Source organism: Watersipora subatra, chromosome 4 (assembly GCF_963576615.1).
Source record: "Watersipora subatra chromosome 4, tzWatSuba1.1, whole genome shotgun sequence".
NCBI lineage: Eukaryota > Metazoa > Bryozoa > Gymnolaemata > Cheilostomatida > Watersiporidae > Watersipora > Watersipora subatra.
In genome coordinates, this window is record NC_088711.1 from 2,681,740 (window position 1) to 2,700,360 (window position 18,621).

Below are 18,621 nucleotides of genomic sequence, written 5' to 3' on the forward strand. Positions count from 1 at the left end.
CATCCACTTGCCGGCTATTTGACTGAAAATGTAAGAAATAAGCTCGTTGCAATCATGCAGGGATATGCCAGGCTTATTGCTAGCAGATTCATACTAGAAGAGGAAGGTCGCTGATCTTCTCACTCGTTTTTAACAGACAGTTATTAAATAGCACACTGTTTGCTTTCAGTTACTGTAGGACGAAGGTTGTAATTGCAGCTAATGCTTGTAGAACGCTGATTGGTTATCAGATTTTTCTTTATTAGTAAAAGCGCTGGCAGACGTAAAGCAAGTGTTGCTTTAAGTCTGTCAAATTGTTTCATTGTGATAATCTCAGGCAACTCCACGCTCATTGTAAGTAGATAATAAGAAACTATTGATCCAAATTAAAAATGAATGTAATTGTTGGTTTCAATGTAATAATGCATGGCTGTAATTGGGGCTAATGTTTGTAAAGTGCCGACTGGTTATCGGATTGTCCTTTGTTAGTAAAAGTGCTGGCGACAAGCAAGTGTCGCTTCAAGTCTGTCAAACTTTTTGATTGTGATAATCCGAGGCAACTTCACGCTTACTGTAAGTAGATAATAGAAATTTAACCATCCAAACTATAATAAAATGTAATTGTTGGTTTCAATGTAATAATGCATGGCTGTAATTGGGGCAAATGTCTGTACAAGTACTGATTGGTTACTGGATTTTCCTTTAGCAGTAAAATGCTGACGATGATCAAGTCTATGAAGCCGGTTTGTTTGATCGGGGCTGTTACAGTAGTGATCACTTTCGTTCTGTTTGCTTCATTCACCTTTAGAACTGAGACAGATATTCACAATAAAGGTAAGAACATAAGACATAAAGTGGTACTAGGCGTAGTAAATACCCTAGCTAAAAATATAATCATAAATTTGTTATAAATAGAGGCTAACTAAAAAGCAAAGTTACAGGTATAGGTAAGGCTGTTAGGAACATAGATGATGTCATCAAGTCTACTGACTCTCATTACATCACCGTGACAGCAACTAACAAACTGCTAACGTGATATATTAAAAGCTTGTATTCGTACCCTTAAGAACTGTGCTCTATCTTTAGAGTCATGTGATCCTTTTAGTATAACTCTCCGCAAGATAGCAAACCCAACCATAAAATTATGTGTGTTCAAAGGCCTACTTAATGTTATAAAATATATTGCAGTCACAAAGTAACTAGGGTATATATGGTATTCAGGATATATTTTCATTGTTGGAATCTAAACATACAGTACATAAAACTTTGTTTAACTACGAAACAATATGCAATTATATTTTATTCATAGTACGTTTCTGCTTTGGATTAAAATACAAATACAATAAAGCTTTACTGTATGACTTGCATTTATTTACTTTTCTACATTGCGGATTCATCATATTCACGCTGTATACTTCTGTAAAACTTTGAAACACTTGGTGTCAATTTTAACTATAGTGAACTACATTGTTAAAATTGTTGTGCCAGTACATGTAAATAGGCCAAGGTCAGAGTGAAGGTTGAGCTTGTTTCTGTGAATATAATAAAAACAAATGCTAGCTACCAATAATAAAAAGGTTTACAATAAATTATTAAGTTATACGGATTAGAATAGACAAAAACCTATATTTCCAATGGTTTTAGGCAATCCCTGGCAGGTCGTCACTTGACCCCGAATGAAGTCGCTGCTCACAAATTAAGAACCCTGCTTTAGATGAAGAAATCATTTTTGTAATCGGTTGTACTGCATCTAGAATAGTGTTTACTGTTTGCTAGGCAATCACTATTGCTTTATCATTTTGAAGTTATTGACAGGACTTGAAAGTTCGGTTCCTTTTTTCACTTCAATGATAGGTTTGAAATTGCTTTTGTAGGCTGCCCTGTTGTTAGGGAAATGATATATTATTCGCTACCTGATCAGCTCATAAAATTCTATATAACGTAAGGTGTCAAGTCAGTGCAGGTTCCTAAACTCATTTTGAAGGCTAACTCAAGTTAGCCTTCAAAATATTGTTTTCTCTTTTTTTGAACTTAGAAGATAAAACCTCAAATAGAGGCATCTCTATTATATATCCTAGCATACCTGTAGTCTAGTACGCTATGAGAGATCGTCAGGTACGCTGATAATACAATATAATCGCTAATATCAAGTAGCTAAAGATAACAAACTCAAAACTGCGATTTCACACAATAAGGACAATTGTCCTCAATGAACACATTCAGGGATTATTGTTATGAAATCAGTGTAGTAATTTGTGTTAGAAAGTCTAAAGAATACTGTGGGCTATCTGTTTGAAAATAAAAATACCGGCCTTACTGTTAGAATTTAATCTATACATATATGTATACATGCTTATAGATAATTTTAAGATAGCATTTTGCAGATATCTGCATGTAATGAAGATTAATGAATAATCTTTAAAAAACTTACACCGAAAATTACCGTAATACGATTTCTTATGGCACTTACATGACATGCATGGTGATTACTATGTGTAACTTTATCAAAATTTGTAAGACAGAATCTTTGGTAAAATAGCGTATATTGAAACACTGAAAGCATTAAAAAGGCTCTGGAACCTATGACCATTATTTAGCAAGGAAAGAGTGCATCACCATCCATATCATTTGACCAACTGAGATCCCGAGGCAACGAAAAAAGACATGTATTATTTTTCACCTGTGAGAGTAAGACTTAGGAAGGCTTATTGTGTTCAGCATTTGCAGGCTTTACTCTATCATGAGCGTTAGCTGGTTAGCAGTCTATAAAACGAACAAATATGGTCGTGAGTTTTGGTATTAATAAGGACTTCTATGGTTAGAGTCTTACTAGCTAGTTAGCTAACATACACGCTCTGTTAACAGCAGTCTTGTGTGCTTTTTTGCATTTCTTTGTATCTTTACAATTCTTTAGCTAAAGAAAACAAGCTTAAGACTGCGTTCATACATCAAGACAATAGACCTCAATGAGCGTATTCATAGATTGTTGTCATGAAAACAGTTTTGGGGTAAAATATTATAAAATAAAATATTAAATAAAATATCTCATAAATATGAAGATTCAATATCTTATAAAATAAGATATTGAAACTTGAGCAGTGTTGTACAGGTATGAGAGACTTTGCATTCTAGGTTTGTCATATTATAACAATAATAGTAGAAAGTCTTGAAGCGTGGTACCATCACGATGAAAACTTTATTCAAAATACTACATTGGTATAACCTAAAAATAGTGATAAACAGTCAGAGATAATCAGTTGTGCCGATAAAGTGTGGAGAATATGCAGCTGCATAATTATTCAGAAATACCTGAAAGCAATCGATCAGGAGAGGCAGGTGTTAAAGTGTCGGTCTAATGAGTTGGAGTCTCGCTGGAAACAATTTTTTATCTCAACCTCTAGCCCTAGTTTTGGACGGACAGGGGGACAGACAGACACTACTCTTACCATAGTAAAGATACATTTTGTTTTACTTCCATTTTGTTTTACTACATTTTATTTTAGACATACACAATTGTTTTTTGCAGCTTAGATTTTAAAAAATTATTAAAAATTGATTTAAATTGACATTGAATGCGTGTGCTCCCGTAATCCCGCTTACCATAATCATGAACCCAAAACCAAGTGAAAGTGAAAAGAAAAAAAACAAAAGTTGTTAATACAAACTAACAATAGCACAGCTACTGTACGTACAGTCATTAAATTAGAAAGTTATGCAACGCCTCTCCTATAGTTGTAATATACCGCAGTGAAGGTTCTAATCGATGTAAAGATGTTAAAGTGAATTACGGTAATTTTATTTATTGGCTGATAGTTTATGTCATAGTAAACCTTGTGTTAACTACACCATGAAACTACAAAACCCAAAAAAGGCATAAGTATATAGTAATGCAAAATCAGGAACTATATTGATTAACAAAATAATACAATGTTTCGTAGTAACAAAATGGTAACAACTTTAGTTTATAACAAACATTAACAAAACAAATTATATTAACCATTTTCTAAAACACATCTTTGTCAACTCTCCAGGAGTGTTAATAATAATGTTTTTATCTATGTTAGACAGAGTAAAATGCTACAGATGTAAAGAGTAAGACCAGCAGCTTGAAAAGTGTAACCTCCCTGTGAGAGGACTTAAATGTAAATTATACTGAACCATTGTCTAGCTTTCTAAATGGTTTGATCACTAAGTAGTGATCCAACCAAAACCAGGGTCATCTAAGTGTGCGTAGGCATCAAGCTGCAACAGTGCTGACACACAGAAATAATTTGATGATTATCGATAGACGTAGCTACGAGATAAGTTTAATCATTTTTCTTTGTGAAGGACCAAAACGGTGTGCTTGAGAAAATCTTGGAATGAATTAGGCAACTCTGATGTATTTACTGTTTGTATAACACAAAATCCGTATAACATCAACGTTCTATGAACAGTTTATGTTATGAAAGCGTCGTTGTATATATGTTTGTATATGTTATGTTTGTATATGCTGTTTGTATATGTATATGTTGTATATAAGTCAACAGTCCAGAAAGACAGTTACAGTCCAGAAAGACTGTAACAGCTGGTTATGGCTCCACTCTGCAGAAGGAGCAGATGTACGATGAACCGAGCACACAGTATGCACACCGTTATTCACATTCTAGCTGTCAACAGTTCCATCTCATGACAATGTATTTCAACAGTGAGTCTTGTACCTTCTATGATCTCTTCATATCCACAGATGATTTCTACGCTAACAAGATATGTATATTACCATAGATTGGCTCTTGTAGTTGAGGTGTTTGTGGTTTTATTGATAGTGAGGAGGCAGAAGCAATACATAAAGTTTTCAGAAAAACAACTTGAAGAGCGAAACCGAGAGCTCTTGGAGGTGTTGCAGTCCAACCTAAACCATCCCTGCGTGAGGAAGGTTCATTTATTTTATATCAACAAGGAAGATTTACAGGTACCCTTGCTAGCTAATTCTAACTATTGGTACTACGTTGGCCTTTTTCCATTAATATTTACATTGAGCAGTGTTCAACCTAATCAATAATATATTTTGTTGTTTCTATGAACTTCTATAGAAGAAAAGGAGTTACTACTTTTATCAGATATGCTTATAGTCATGCCTTAATCTATTTCTCAAAAATATTGTCAAGTATTTGCGCAAACTCAAATTACAGCATTTTAAGGTCAACATTTTCTATACACATAAATTTCACTTACATTACTATTCAGTATTGGCAACAAGCAGAGTACTTTGAAAAGTTTCGAATAATCTCTGCTTGGCAATCTAATGGAAATTTTGTTTTTTGTATTAAAATTTATGAACTCAAAGATTGGAGTTACAAATAAGTCTTCAAACGATTATCATATATGCGCAAAACTTTGGAACAAAAGTTACTACAAAGAATAAATGGTGAAATTGTGATCCAATGCCGCTACATTAGCTGAAGAATATACATGTAACTCCAAGATGTACGACTTTTCAAAACTGTATAGGAAGTGCTACTAGTGTGAGAAATCCTATAGAGGGTGACCTTGACATTGGCTGCCTCGGCTAACAAGTCGGTGTAAAGGGCACACTGAAGAATTAATAGATTAGTTAAACATGTTAAAAAGGGAATAAATTATTCTGCTTCTTTGCAAAGACCTGCTGAAGTTGTTTGATTGTGACAAGCTTATGTGGAGTTGTCGGTTTCTAGAGCTTTTGTTTCTTTAGACTGTGATGACAGCAAACCTGACAAACAGCGAGAAACTTCATCCAGTACAACAAGAGAGTCTGATAAGGATGGCAGATTACTTAATCTATGCGTCCAAAACTTTGATAAACAAACCCGCAATTGCCTTAAACGGAGATATAGGTACTTCATAGGGCACGTTAACTACTATGTTGGCTTGGCAAATACAAAGAGAATTTGGAGGTTATTTTGGGTTAAACTATTTTCTTGCTACTTAGTTATATCTAGCTTAAATGAGGATAGCCTAAGATAGAAGCAGTTAGCCTAAAGCAAGTGATGTTGTGAGTATAGATAACTTTCTTGTTGGGTTCACATGAACAAAACTAAGGCTAGCCAAGGTTTATCCCACACAATCACACTCTTACAGGTGAACTAGCTGGATGCTCGGCGTTGCTCGGATAATGAAAAAGTCTGCACGAAAAGTTTATTTTTATTTAACATAATATGTTAAGTTATATATAACAACCGTTACCATTCTACCTTTCAAACTTCATACCATGAGAAAAGTGTTTTGTGTAGCTCAAATAAATTAAGGAAAAAATAAAACAACCGTAAAGGTTTTTAAACTTTTTCAAACAACTATAACTTGTAAATTTCATATAGAGAAAAAAGTGTTTCGTTGAAATATATTAAAAGAAAAAATAAAACAGCTCTGAAGGTTTTTAAAGGCAGCTGTGAAACAATTAGCGAGTAATGGCTAAATAAAGACAGTTTTGCTACTGCTACAATGAAAAATTATTTGGTATGAAATTGCATGCTTTTTATTCGTTTCAGTCTTGTAGCAAAAATATTGTATAGAGTAGTATAGAAACCCATAGTAATTATCTAATGCAAACACTCTTGGTAAAAATCATAAAATATTTATACACAGTACATACTGTACATATTAAAAATTAGTAACAGAACAATATGTTCTATTGCTAATTAGTAACTATAGTTACCTGCAGTAACTTTACTGCATTTAGTGGTTATGATCAGCAAGAAAATGTAACATTACGGTGTACTACACGCAGTACATACCGTGGGAGTACTTACCTTCGAGACAGATGTATAGCATAAACATTAAGTTTAACTTAAATAGATTTAGCTTACTAAACAGATACTTGAAGGTAAGTATTAGTATTTAGTTTTAGTGTAGCTAAAACTTAAAGGTGTTGTTTTAGTTTTTGTACGTATTTTAGGAAACTAAACTTTAACTCAGTATTGCACGGATATTAAAAAACAGCTTATAAACAGTGGCAGGTAATGTAGTTGCCATTGGCTAATTTGAGTGAGCCAGGATCCGTTTTGCTAAATTTACTAACAAGAACCGTGAAAGCAAGCTTTAGTGACGTTGCGCGTAATGCGGAGTCAGTATGTGTATCTTAACCCTGATAATGACTCATATCACCCAATAACTCCATTGCATGGTCCATTGCCATGTCATTGCCATGTCCATGGTTTATCGCCATAGCTGGACAAACACCGAACGACGACAGACGGCGACAAAGCATGAAGTTTATATACATAAACTACTCAAGCTAAAGCTTTTTCAGCCAATTTGCAAACGCTTGTACAGCGGTTCATCAATCAAACATTAGTAGAAACGGGTGAAAGAGGTCAAGAAAGTCCAAGCAATCACTAAACACTCTTGATTATCCGTTGCACAACAGAAACTATGACTGTAGTTTTAGGAGAAGGATTGGACCTTATTGACACCAGGAAGATGTTAGAAGAGAAACTTGTTTATAGCCTGACTAGATATGAAGGAAACCTGAGCTGCTCGGTGAGACGACACATGTGCATCAATAACTACCCTGGTAAGAGAGCGTGGTATTATAGTCAGTTACCTACTGGTGTTACTGCTACCTGGTCATATGAGCTAACGATGCTGGCCAACAAAAGCTAACAATACTTTGGCTATCTACTCTCACTAGCTAACGGTGTCAGGATCACCTCCTCTTGTTAATTAACCGTGCCAGAATCGTCTCTTCTTGTTTGTCTAACAGTGCCAGAGTTACCTCACCTTGTTAACTAACAGTGCCAGAATTACCTCCTTTTATTAAGTAACAGTAATCAGATATTAAGTTTTATTTACATATGTAGCATGTTTGTTGATGATTTACCAAAACCTATACTGATGTTTAAAGGTTATTTGACGGCATTTCATAATTAAAATTAACTGAAATAATACATAGCACTCTTTCATTTTTGAGCAGTAAAATTGATATTAATAAAAGCACCAATTTTAAAAACATAAAAAACTTCTGAGAAAAACTCCAGCTCTGACGTAATGAAGACATTTTTAGTACAACATAGACGAATGAGCTACAAAAACTCTCTAAGTCAATGTTGGCTAGCCAATGTACAGTTGTGAGACAATTAGCCTATGATGGCCGTTGTATTTAATGCTCTCTACATTCAGTGCTGCACTGGTTGTATGCTTTCACCACTTGACATTGCACAAAATCACAAACAATTTTTATAGAGACTTATCAAAGAAAGTCCCTAGTTTGGGTTTCTTATTTTCCAAAACTTGGCTTCTTAATTACAATCGTTCCGCATTTGTCTTAGAGCGATGGTTACAAAATTATAACAATTGGTTTAAACCTCTTATTATATGGAGTGCCATAATATAATTCACTATTTACACAAACTTAAAATCAAGAAAACTTGTAAAAATTGGCAATTGTCGAAAGTGATCTTTTAAAACCTATCATATCTGCATGCTTTGATTGTAAAGTGAAGGCGTTTGATCAAGCAATCTTTAGATGCCTATTCTAGCTAATAATCCAAGTAATTTTGGCTTTTTCTATTTGATATTTCAAAAGAATGTTGAAGTTGAAACTGTCCAAAAGTGTAATTAAAACCTGAATTTTTCATGTCAGCTGCTATTAATAGTGACCTTATTCTCTCAGCTGGTCAGCTAGCATCAACTCTTTCAGGTTCCCACGATACTCACATATTTGTCCTCAAGGAGGCTCTCAACGAGTCTTTTATCAAGGAAAAGCTCAATTATCCAATCAACATGAACCAAGCAGAAAATGGTAAGGTTCTGCTCAGAGGCTCTCCTCACTTACCGGAGAAGTCACTAATCATGCATTGAATAGTTTACACAACTAGTTAAATTTCTAGCTGTTTGATTTGTCAGTCAACAATTGTTTTTAGTTAACAGAACACATATCTATCATTTACTAAAAGGTTCACTTTCATGAGTAACATATGAAAATATCGCTAACATTATATAATTCTTTTTAAATATAAATAAGTAAAGTTGATCTCATCTGTCAGAACACAAGAATGAACACTGTGTTGATCACCAATTCTGAAATACAATTTTAGCAAAGTATGCCAGTGAATTCAATCGTTTCTTTAAATTACAGCACATCTTTTGATATGTGTACACGTACCGTGTTCATCGTAGCTTGACAAGCTGCGCAAGAGCGAATAACTTCTTATCTGATATAAATAAAGTGATCACCAAATATTTACTGTTTTGGTATAAAGTTGAACTTCAGTTGTTAGCTTGTAGGGTTTTCGTCAAACTCAAAAACCTCTTATAAAAGAATTCCGTGTGAGGATTGATTTCACTGATTTTGTTCTTTATTTCTTAAAACCGTGAAACCTGTTTTCTGATAATCCCATTTAGATTTTGATTCCGTGTATCCGTATCTTGTATGCTATCTGTTTGTTTGGCTTGCTAAGCTCAACTGTTTGCCATAAAAATACCACCATAGTTGCTTGTTACCCAAACCCATCGTAATTGGCCGGGCAGACGTCAGGCCTCAGTGCAGCACACCTAATTTCCAGGCGGTGCGGTGACCACCAATGATCACTACCAGGCAGTGACCTCAGACCCAAGGAAAAACCACAGAGGGCCAGTAGAACAACAACAAAACAATTGGTTCTAGCAAACCTTGCTCAATCTAAACATAGCTTTTTCCTAAATATTGCTCTTTCATCTGTCCAGTAACTTTAACGTGTGCTCAAGTATTGTCATGTTTGACACCCCAGATACAATTGCTGTCGATATTTGGGTACTTGAGTGTGCGGTTGTATTCAACTGAAAACTCTTTATATATTGTTTACAGTCAATAGCACTCGATCAAAAACACTCATACATAGCTCTGCTCTTCAGCCTAGTTAGTGCGGGTTGAGCATTGTTGGCAGCTCAATCTTTTTGTCGTCAAAAGATACATAGCGACAAAATCATATTTTATTGATGCCATCAATCTGTTGCTGACTGAGAACTGTCAATATGAGATTTCAAGCTAAAACTTCTGAGAAAAATAAAATGTATACATTTTTACTAATATCCCCTAAAATAGTACATTTATTTTTGAAATTTAGAGTAAGTAAAGTGGGCTTACATTATGATTACAAGTTGTAGTTAATAGCAAACATATTAAATAAGCTTATTATTATATTCCTATGTTTGTCTGAGTCCTGTTGTAAATGGACCTTTAATCTCGCTATAGCGATAAAAACTGTGGTACAATTGATCAATTTATTTACTATATTATTTATGATATTGTTATGTATCTAGTCGGCTAGAAATATGTTATACAGCTGCACATGTGGCTGTCATACGCTAAGAGTCTTATAGCTTATACATATATAAGACATGTTGTTAACACTTTTAGGTTTGATATACACCATGCGTTATCTTCTTGGCTTTAATGTAACAAATCCGTGCAAGTCAGTCTACACTTACCATCATCACTGTTCAAAAGTGCATGGAGGAAGGGAAAACACTTATACTATTTATAATCTCGGATGGAAGGGTAATCAAATACACCGAGGAGAGGCTAAACCAGGAAACCTATAGTCTCTTGGTGATTATACTTTATGTATTGTGTGGCAGACTGTATCGTGTTTATTAACAAAGGTAAATATCATCACTACAATTCCATTACTCGGTTGATCCGCAAGTTTGTCATCCGCAAAACAGAAGCAGCAAAAATCCGCAAGTCAAGCGAGTTTTGCTGCTCGCAAAATTTAACCTCATTTCTTATGCTTGTGAAAGATGGAAATGATATTTGCCAATGTGTAAGAAAATACCCGCAAGCTATTCCATTTTAAACATTTTTTACCCTTCAGCCATTCTTATTTCGACTCGAGCAGTTCCGGATGCACAGCGATTACCTCTGTCATAAAATCGTTCTTTATTAACAGAGTGCTCAAGTTAATTCGCAACATGCAAATGTTCAATGCAACACTTATTGCACGGCATTTCAATGTGCGCACAACTCCAAATCTGTATCATCCGCGTCACGAAAACATAGTGAATCTCAGGGGCAGATTCATCATCTACATGTATCTAGTAACAGGCCTAATTTAGCCACTTAACCAATCACCATATTATACATGTAAGTCCAAAAACAAACATTTCAATTATAATACTATAAGCATATTTATTTAAAGCGAAGATAATGAAATTGGAAAACAGAAAGTCTACTACATAGAATTATCTGTACTTACAAAAACTAATAGATAAGTCAAGTGGTGGAGATACACTTTGAACAACTTTATAAGTAAAAACCACTATGAGTGCAAAAGTTTAAATTATTTCACCATAAATAATGCAATAATAGCTCTAATGATTACTCAAAGGAACTCAAGGCTGACTGGGGGTCACATGTTCATAGGACATGGCATCGCTCACATAAAAGCTCCTATTACTTTGAAAAAGATGATTGTGGCTAGTTAAGAGCTCAACTGATTAAACAAGGTCATTGACTAAACTAAACTCTTTATATTGTTTGTAAATGTAAGGAACATTAGGCGTGTGTTTACTCTAGCTAATAGTTACTACGAAAAGTAATAGAACATCCATTTTATTAATTAATTTATAACAATCAATTAAATACTGTGGCTAAAAATGTACCCAGCAAGCCAGAAACCTTTTTGTGACTGTCCCCACTTCTCAATTTATAGTGTTTTCTCTGGTTTATATGTTTTACTAGTTAGCTAATTATTGAGGTTAGTATTACCACAGGAAGTGTGTTCCTATACATGTAGATGCGTAAGTTAAAAGCTAACATTTCTCTATTTCTGAATTCAGCTGAGATTACAGGCACATGTAACTCCGGCAGCATAGCTATAATCCGTAAAGCCAGGTTGCCAATTACAGCGGACACCGTGCCTTTCATTTGTCTCAGCAAGTGTAAATAAGCTGGTGTGCTTGCTATAGTATGAGCAAGGACATGAGTTGGTAGCCTTCTGTCTGACAAGGGTGAATAACTCCTAAAGAAGCTCTTGCTAAACGATCTTTTTGTATTGTAGTGCATACTAAGATATCCTCTACTTATGGAGAAACTGATTTGCTCCTGCGACAGCGAGCAAGTTGCGATGCTGACCGAATAATCATGAAAAAATGGTTATATGAATATAATGCTTTGCCTGGCTATGCCAAGAAACTAGATATAATACAATGTTGCCTATTAACACAATTCTTATAAAGCTGTTGAACAGCTAGTATAACCATTTGCTCTGTTAATATGAGATGCTGTCTTGTAATACAAACAACTTTTAGATATATTTGTTGTTAATTTACTTTCTTAAATCTTATCAATAAACAACTAAGAAAAGAACAAGGAGATCATGTGATCTGAAAATAATCCAATTACAGCTTATAAATAGAAAATGATGATAATGAGCCCTGAAAATAAAAGAGTGCTCCAAGTTAGTATGCATTACAGTTCCTATATATGAGTCCAACTACGAGTGCCACAAATAGAGCACCTGCAATCCTTGTCACTACCTAGTTTTATCATTCGCTTCACTATTAAATTTTGGCAAGTGAACATGCATCAGGAGAATAATTGAATGTTTGCATAGGACTCTGCCACAGTAACAGAATCAACATGAATTAAGTAGCACTGAGTAAGATTAAGAAACCAGTAGATAATGTACAGAGTAGTAAACACACTTGTTGACATTATAAAATGGCTAGACTGTTTATAGGGTATACTAGTGTCTCTGTTTTCATACCACCTCAAATCTCTATTAAATTCAGTCTATGACAAGTTTATGATTATTATAACATTCTTTCAATACATATTTTAGCCTTTGGTTCAAATAAACATACAAGACGTATTGTAGAATGCAGTACAATGTCTAAGATATACAGTACAAAGGCTTGAAATATGTAGTATAACAAAAGTAAGCGCGGTAGTAAACAAAGCAAATAAAAAATATTTAGCTTTTCAAATAGATGTTTGGAAGTGATAATAGAGCTATTAGTATGAGTTCTATGAGAATTGACTCCTTACTATAGCTACTCTGTATGCTTACATCTACATCTATGTGAAACATGCACTTACACAAGCTATTATTCCCTGGATAGCAAATAGTAAGGAAGTAGGAAAATAACTACAGTATATGTAAATTGATTGAGATTATCTCCCCTCGTTCTTCTTATTCACAACTTGTTGTTCTGATAGCATCTGCAAATCTTTCTTTTTGATGAACGGAATTTCCAAAAGAGAAAAACCCATGCAGCTGAGGATGAGCAGTGCTCCTGCCATATAAAAGCCAGGGTCATAGCTTTCTGTCTCGTCATACAAATACCCTACAAAGAAGACAACTACATACAACTACATGTATAATTAGAAAGGCTGTTCATTAGGTAACGTGAAAATAACTCCTAGATTAAAGATAATAATTTTTAGCCTTTTTAGCATAAGGAAATTGATCGGCATAAATTTTGCTGGTGGAAAAGTATTACTCTGCCTTACTTGAGTACTACAGCACCTCAGCAATACAACACTTATGTATACAGCATTTCTGTCGTATAGCACCTCACTGGTACAATACCTCAGTCATACAGCGCCTCAGTCGTACAGTACCTCAGTCGTACAGTACCTCAGTCATACAGTACCTCACTCGTACAGTACCTCAGTCATATAGTACCTCAGTCAAACGGTAGGTATCTCAGCTGTACAGCACCTCAATCATACAGCACTCTGTTGTACGGTACCTCAGTCATACAGTACCTCAGTCATACAGTATCTCAGTCATACAGTACCTCAGTCGAACAGTAGGTACCTCAGCTGTACAGCACCTCAGTCATACAGCACTCTGTCGTACAGTACCTCAGTCATACAGCGCCTCAGTCATACAGCACCTCAGTCATACAGTACCTCAGTCATACAGTACCTCAGTCATACAGCCCCTCATTCATACAGTACTTTAGTCATACAGTACCTCAGTCATGCAGAGCCTAAAAGCAGTTAGGTATAGAAATTTTACCTCAATTAGCCTGTGCACCAAGCACATCAGTAAGGGTCATACAATGAGTACAAGAGTATCCTAGACTGTCAAAGCAGCAAGGCAATGATAATGTAATGAGGTAGCTCACGCTTGTGATGTGTGTTCTTTCTAATCCTGCACACCTTTCAGCTGTTTGGTAACAAAAATTAGAATTTCTTGAAACAATCCCCTAATGTATGCTGACAACTCCTTATTTGGTAGAGCCAACAACAGCTGTTGTTCACCATTATTCTTTGGTCAGCTTTTTAGGGTATTTCTAAACGCAGTCTCGTCGCTCATAATGTAATGCATACAATAAAAACATTGAAAAGCTCTGACCAATGTTTATGTTGCCCAAAGTTGACAGTCAGAAAAGTGTATTAATAAAGATCACTTTGTCATGGAGAGCACATGTGTCTGTTAGTCCATGTAATTGCTATTATTTCCACATGTTTAGCTGATTTTATCTCAACTTCATACGCATAGACTCTGTACCTTCCACCAGAGCTCTAAAGGGAAGACTCTGTACCTTCCACCAGGGCTCTAAAGGGAAGACTCTGTACCTTCCACCAGGGCTCTAAAGGGAAGACTCTGTACCTTCCACCAGGGCTCTAAAGGGAAGACTCTGTACCTTCCACCAGGGCTCTAAAGGGAAGACTCTGTACCTTTCACCAGGGCTCTAAAGGAAAGACTCTGTACCTTCCACCAGGGCTCTAAAGGGAAGACTCTGTACCTTCCACCAGGGCTCTAAATGGAAGACTCTGTACCTTCCACCAGGGCTCTAAAGGGAAGACTCTGTACCTTCCACCAGGGCTCTAAAGGGAAGACTCTGTACCTTCCACCAGGGCTCTAAAGGGAAGACTCTGTACCTTTCACCAGGGCTCTAGAAATATTTGGTCTCAAATTTTATCTGTTTTCTGATAACCAGCTTCTTTAACATCCACTTGCCGGCTACTTGACTGAAACTGAAAGAAATAAGATTCAAGCTCGTTGCAATCATCCAGGGATATGCCAGGCTTATTGCTAATAGATAGGGTAGTAAGAATTTAATGATCCATACTAATAGAGAATGGCCGCTGATCTTCTTACTCATTTTAAATAGACCATTATCAAATGGACTTCTAGTTCCTTTCAGTCACTGTGGAAGGAAGGTTGTAATTGGAGCTAATGGTTGTACGAGTGCTGATTGGTTATCAGATTTTCCTTTAGTAGTAAAAATGCTAGCAAAGGGCAAGTCTTGCTTTAAATCTGTCAAGCTGTTTCATTGTAATAATCCTGGGGAGCTCCACGCTTACTGCAAGTGGATAATAGACATTTAATCATTCAAATTAGTATAAAATGTAATTTTTGGTTTTAATGTTATAATGGCTGTAATCAGGGCTAATGCTTGTACAAGTACTGATTAATTATTGGTTTTTCCTTTAGCAGTCAAATGCTGACGATGATCAAGTCTGTGAAGTTGTCTTGTTGTATTGGGGCTGTAGTGATGAAAATGAAAACACCGAAAATGAACATAGAAATTATTTCAACGGCGTTTAATGATGCACCAAAATAAATTCCATATATAGAAAATATTGCTAGAGAAAATAAAATGATGAGATGTTCTCAAGCCGAGTTGTTGAACTCGAGTTGCTGTTGAAAGAACTCGGCTTGGGTTTTGATGAAATCGAGTTGTGCAACTCGAGTTGTACAACTCGAGTTATATTTACAAACTCGAGTTGTACAACTCGAGTGGTGCAACTCGAGTTGTACAACTCGAGTTGCAAACTCGGCACAGTATAATTCTAATAATTCGCTATTAGCTCTAGTTTTACAGTACATACCGTTTAATTTCTATTAGCTAACGGGTGCCTATTGATGTACCATTGTTAATATAACTAGATCTACGGTTATGCTACCGTAATACCAATATATTGCACCTTACTTTTGAAAAGTCGTGTTGCGCGTTCACAACTCGAGTTGATCAACTCGAGTTGCGAACACGCAACGCGAGGCACTGTAAGGCGCCATACTCCAGACTAGCTAACGCATTTTCATACATTGTCGGAAGCAAAAACAAGTAAGTGAAGTGCAAAATATGCCAGAAAGAATTTGCCTGCCACCACAGCACATCATCATTAAGATATCATTTAACTAATTCTTATCATACCGCTCAGAATTTATCACCAGCTGTCGCAGACAATAACTACTACTGCTGACTACCACCACTACTGTCCCCGGTGAACGGGCTATTCTCTAAAGCTGGCAATATTGTATGTAGGAAGAGGGCATCTCTTCATTCGGTAAATGTGAATAAACGGTGTTGCCTCAACTTTTGACTGGCTTAATTATAGACTTTCATGGACTATTTTCATACTCATAATAGCTAATACTTTGTAACTTATGTACCTTGTACATAACATGTACTCCTGTTAACAATTATTGTCTCAAATATAATTAATTTATATGTAGCCGTATTATTTGTTTTTGAATAAGCGGGTTTTTGCTAGATTAATTCTAAGATTAATCAAAGATTAACTGGTTCAGACCAGTTATTAATCGCGATTAATTTTTTTAATCGTTGTGCAGCTCTAGTATTAAGCCACTTTCAACAAGGCTTCAAGCCATTCCAACTTGTCAGCTGAGGCTACAAAATAAGATAAAGGACTTGCGCAAGAAAGTTAGTAGGCTCAGTGAGAAATCTAACCACAGTTTGGAGTGTTCAATAAGGGAAGCCACAATAGAAGCTCTAGAATCTGCCAAACAGCAGCTAGTAGCGCTCTCGGCACGACTGAAGCGGTACACTAAAGAGCGGGATAACAAGATAATGAACAAACAGTTCATCAATAATCCATATAAAGTGTATTTCCAGTTCAAAGGTGAACTGCGAAGGCCAATGTCAGATCCTCTCCAATCCAGCACCTCAAAGTTCTGGAAGAAAGAGACTATTCATAACACCACTGCAAATTGGGTAAAGAGGCTTAAAGAGAGCCACCAACACACTGTGGCTCAGCAAGGACTCACCATCAGCAAAGTGGACATCAAGTGCAGAGTGCAGCGTATGAAGAACTGGGCAGCACTTGGCCATGACATGATTCAAGCTTTCTGGTTGAAAAAATTGACATCGCTTTACACTAGATTGGCTAAGCAGATGGGATGCCTAATAGAAGAAGGCGACCATCCGGAATGGCTGGCCAAAGGACGAACTGTACTTCTGATGAAAGACCCAATGCAGTGGCCGATTCCCAAGAACTATCGACCAATAATGTGCTTGCCCACCACCTGGAAACTGCTCTCAGGAATAGTTGCAGACAAACTGGAAGAGCATATAAGTCACTATATGACCAGTGCTCGAAAAGGAATTGGGCGCAACACCCGAGGAGCCAAACATCAGTTACTGGCGGATCGGACGGTCTGTCAAGACAGCAGGAGAAGGCATACTAATCTTGCCATGGCTTGGATTGACTATAAAAAAGCCTATGACTCAATTTCCCATAGTTAGATACTTGAGTGCCTCAGTATGTACAATTTTCACCCTGTTCTTGTGGCATTCATCAAGATGTCAATGACGAAATGGAAGACGGAACTGGAGGCTAATGGCAAAAAGCTGGTGGGTGTAAAATTTAAAGGAGGCATCTATCAAGGTGACTCCTTATCACCGCTGCTCTTCTGCATATGCCTAAACCCTCTAAGCAGTATGCTGGAGAAGACTCAATATGGGTACCAGTTTAAGAGTGGCACCAAGATAAACCAGCTTTTCTACATGGATAACATCAAGCTGTACGCTAACAAAGAAAGGGACATTGATTCGCTAATACACCTTACTCAGGTATACAGCAAGGACATCGGAATGACCTTCGGTATTTAGAAATGTGGAAGGCTAATTCTTAAGAAAGACCATTCTCTGCTCACAGATGGCCGAAGAATGCCAAATGGTTTCATCAAAGATATAGAAGGAGGGTACAAGTACTTGGAGATTATGCAAAGCAACATCAACCGCAAAGCCGAGGTACGTCACAAAGCCATTACCGAATACAAGAAACGCCTTCGGCAGGTCCTACGGAGCCAGCTCAATGCCAGGAATCAAGTCATGACAATAAATACTTACGCACTGCCAGTAATAAGATATCCAGCAGGCGTAATAAAGTGGACTGAGAAAGCCATCAAGGAAACAGATATAGCAACTTGTAAACTGCTGACCATGCATGGAGCACTCCACCCAAAATCTGATATTACTAGATTGTATCTCGATAGGAAAGATGGCGGGAGGGGACTCAAAAGTGTACAGCAGACAGTGAAAGAGGAAGAACAAAGCATCAAAGCCTATGCAGCCTCCATGGCCACTTTAGATAACTTGCTAGCTGAATTTCAATCGGCTGCTCTGACAATGGAGCTTCGCCCTGATGATGAGGAAATTGACTGGCACATGAAACCTCTTCATGGTGCTTACCACCAACAAATATCTAAGGTTGGCGATCTTCATCAGACATATATGTGGCTGAACAAAGGAAACTTAATGGCCAATACAGAGTCGCTACTCATGGCAGCCCAAGAGCAAGTGCTCCCAACAAGGCAACTCCAAACAAAAATCTATCACACTAGAGACGATCCTAGATGCAGACTGCAAAGATGCGCCTGAGACCATCCAACACATCATCAGTGGCTGCAAGTAGCTAGCAGAAAACGCCTACACTGAGCGGCA

General features: G+C 36.5%; 1 protein-coding gene across 4 annotated transcripts; it reads left to right on the forward strand.

Moving 5' to 3' along the window:
* Nucleotides 1–274: 274 nt before the first annotated feature.
* LOC137394611 (uncharacterized) lies at nt 275–12,270 on the forward strand. Of its 4 annotated transcripts, none has more exons than XM_068081352.1 (9): nt 275–333; nt 689–813; nt 4,502–4,666; nt 4,785–4,930; nt 5,690–5,831; nt 7,376–7,507; nt 8,633–8,734; nt 10,331–10,522; nt 11,973–12,270. In XM_068081352.1, exons 2-8 carry the CDS (start codon nt 693–695, stop codon nt 10,513–10,515), a joined length of 993 nt encoding a protein of 330 aa, XP_067937453.1. In that variant the 5' UTR covers nt 275–333; nt 689–692; the 3' UTR covers nt 10,516–10,522; nt 11,973–12,270. The 4 variants fall into 4 exon arrangements, with proteins under 4 accessions (XP_067937453.1, XP_067937452.1, XP_067937450.1 ...); XM_068081351.1 differs by having other exon boundaries at nt 279–333; nt 686–813; XM_068081349.1 differs by lacking the exon at nt 275–333 and adding an exon at nt 437–552 and having other exon boundaries at nt 686–813.
* Nucleotides 12,271–18,621: the final 6,351 nt, after the last annotated feature.

Bases quoted from the DNA above. Each gene is read 5' to 3' on its own strand.
- LOC137394611 (XM_068081352.1), top strand. From the start codon at position 693: ATGCTGACGATGATCAAGTCTATGAAGCCGGTTTGTTTGATCGGGGCT. The intron at 4,931-5,689 runs GTACCCTTGCTA...TTGTTTCTTTAG, and splicing joins TCAACAAGGAAGATTTACAG to ACTGTGATGACAGCAAACCT. The intron at 7,508-8,632 runs GTAAGAGAGCGT...CAACTCTTTCAG, and splicing joins GTGCATCAATAACTACCCTG to GTTCCCACGATACTCACATA.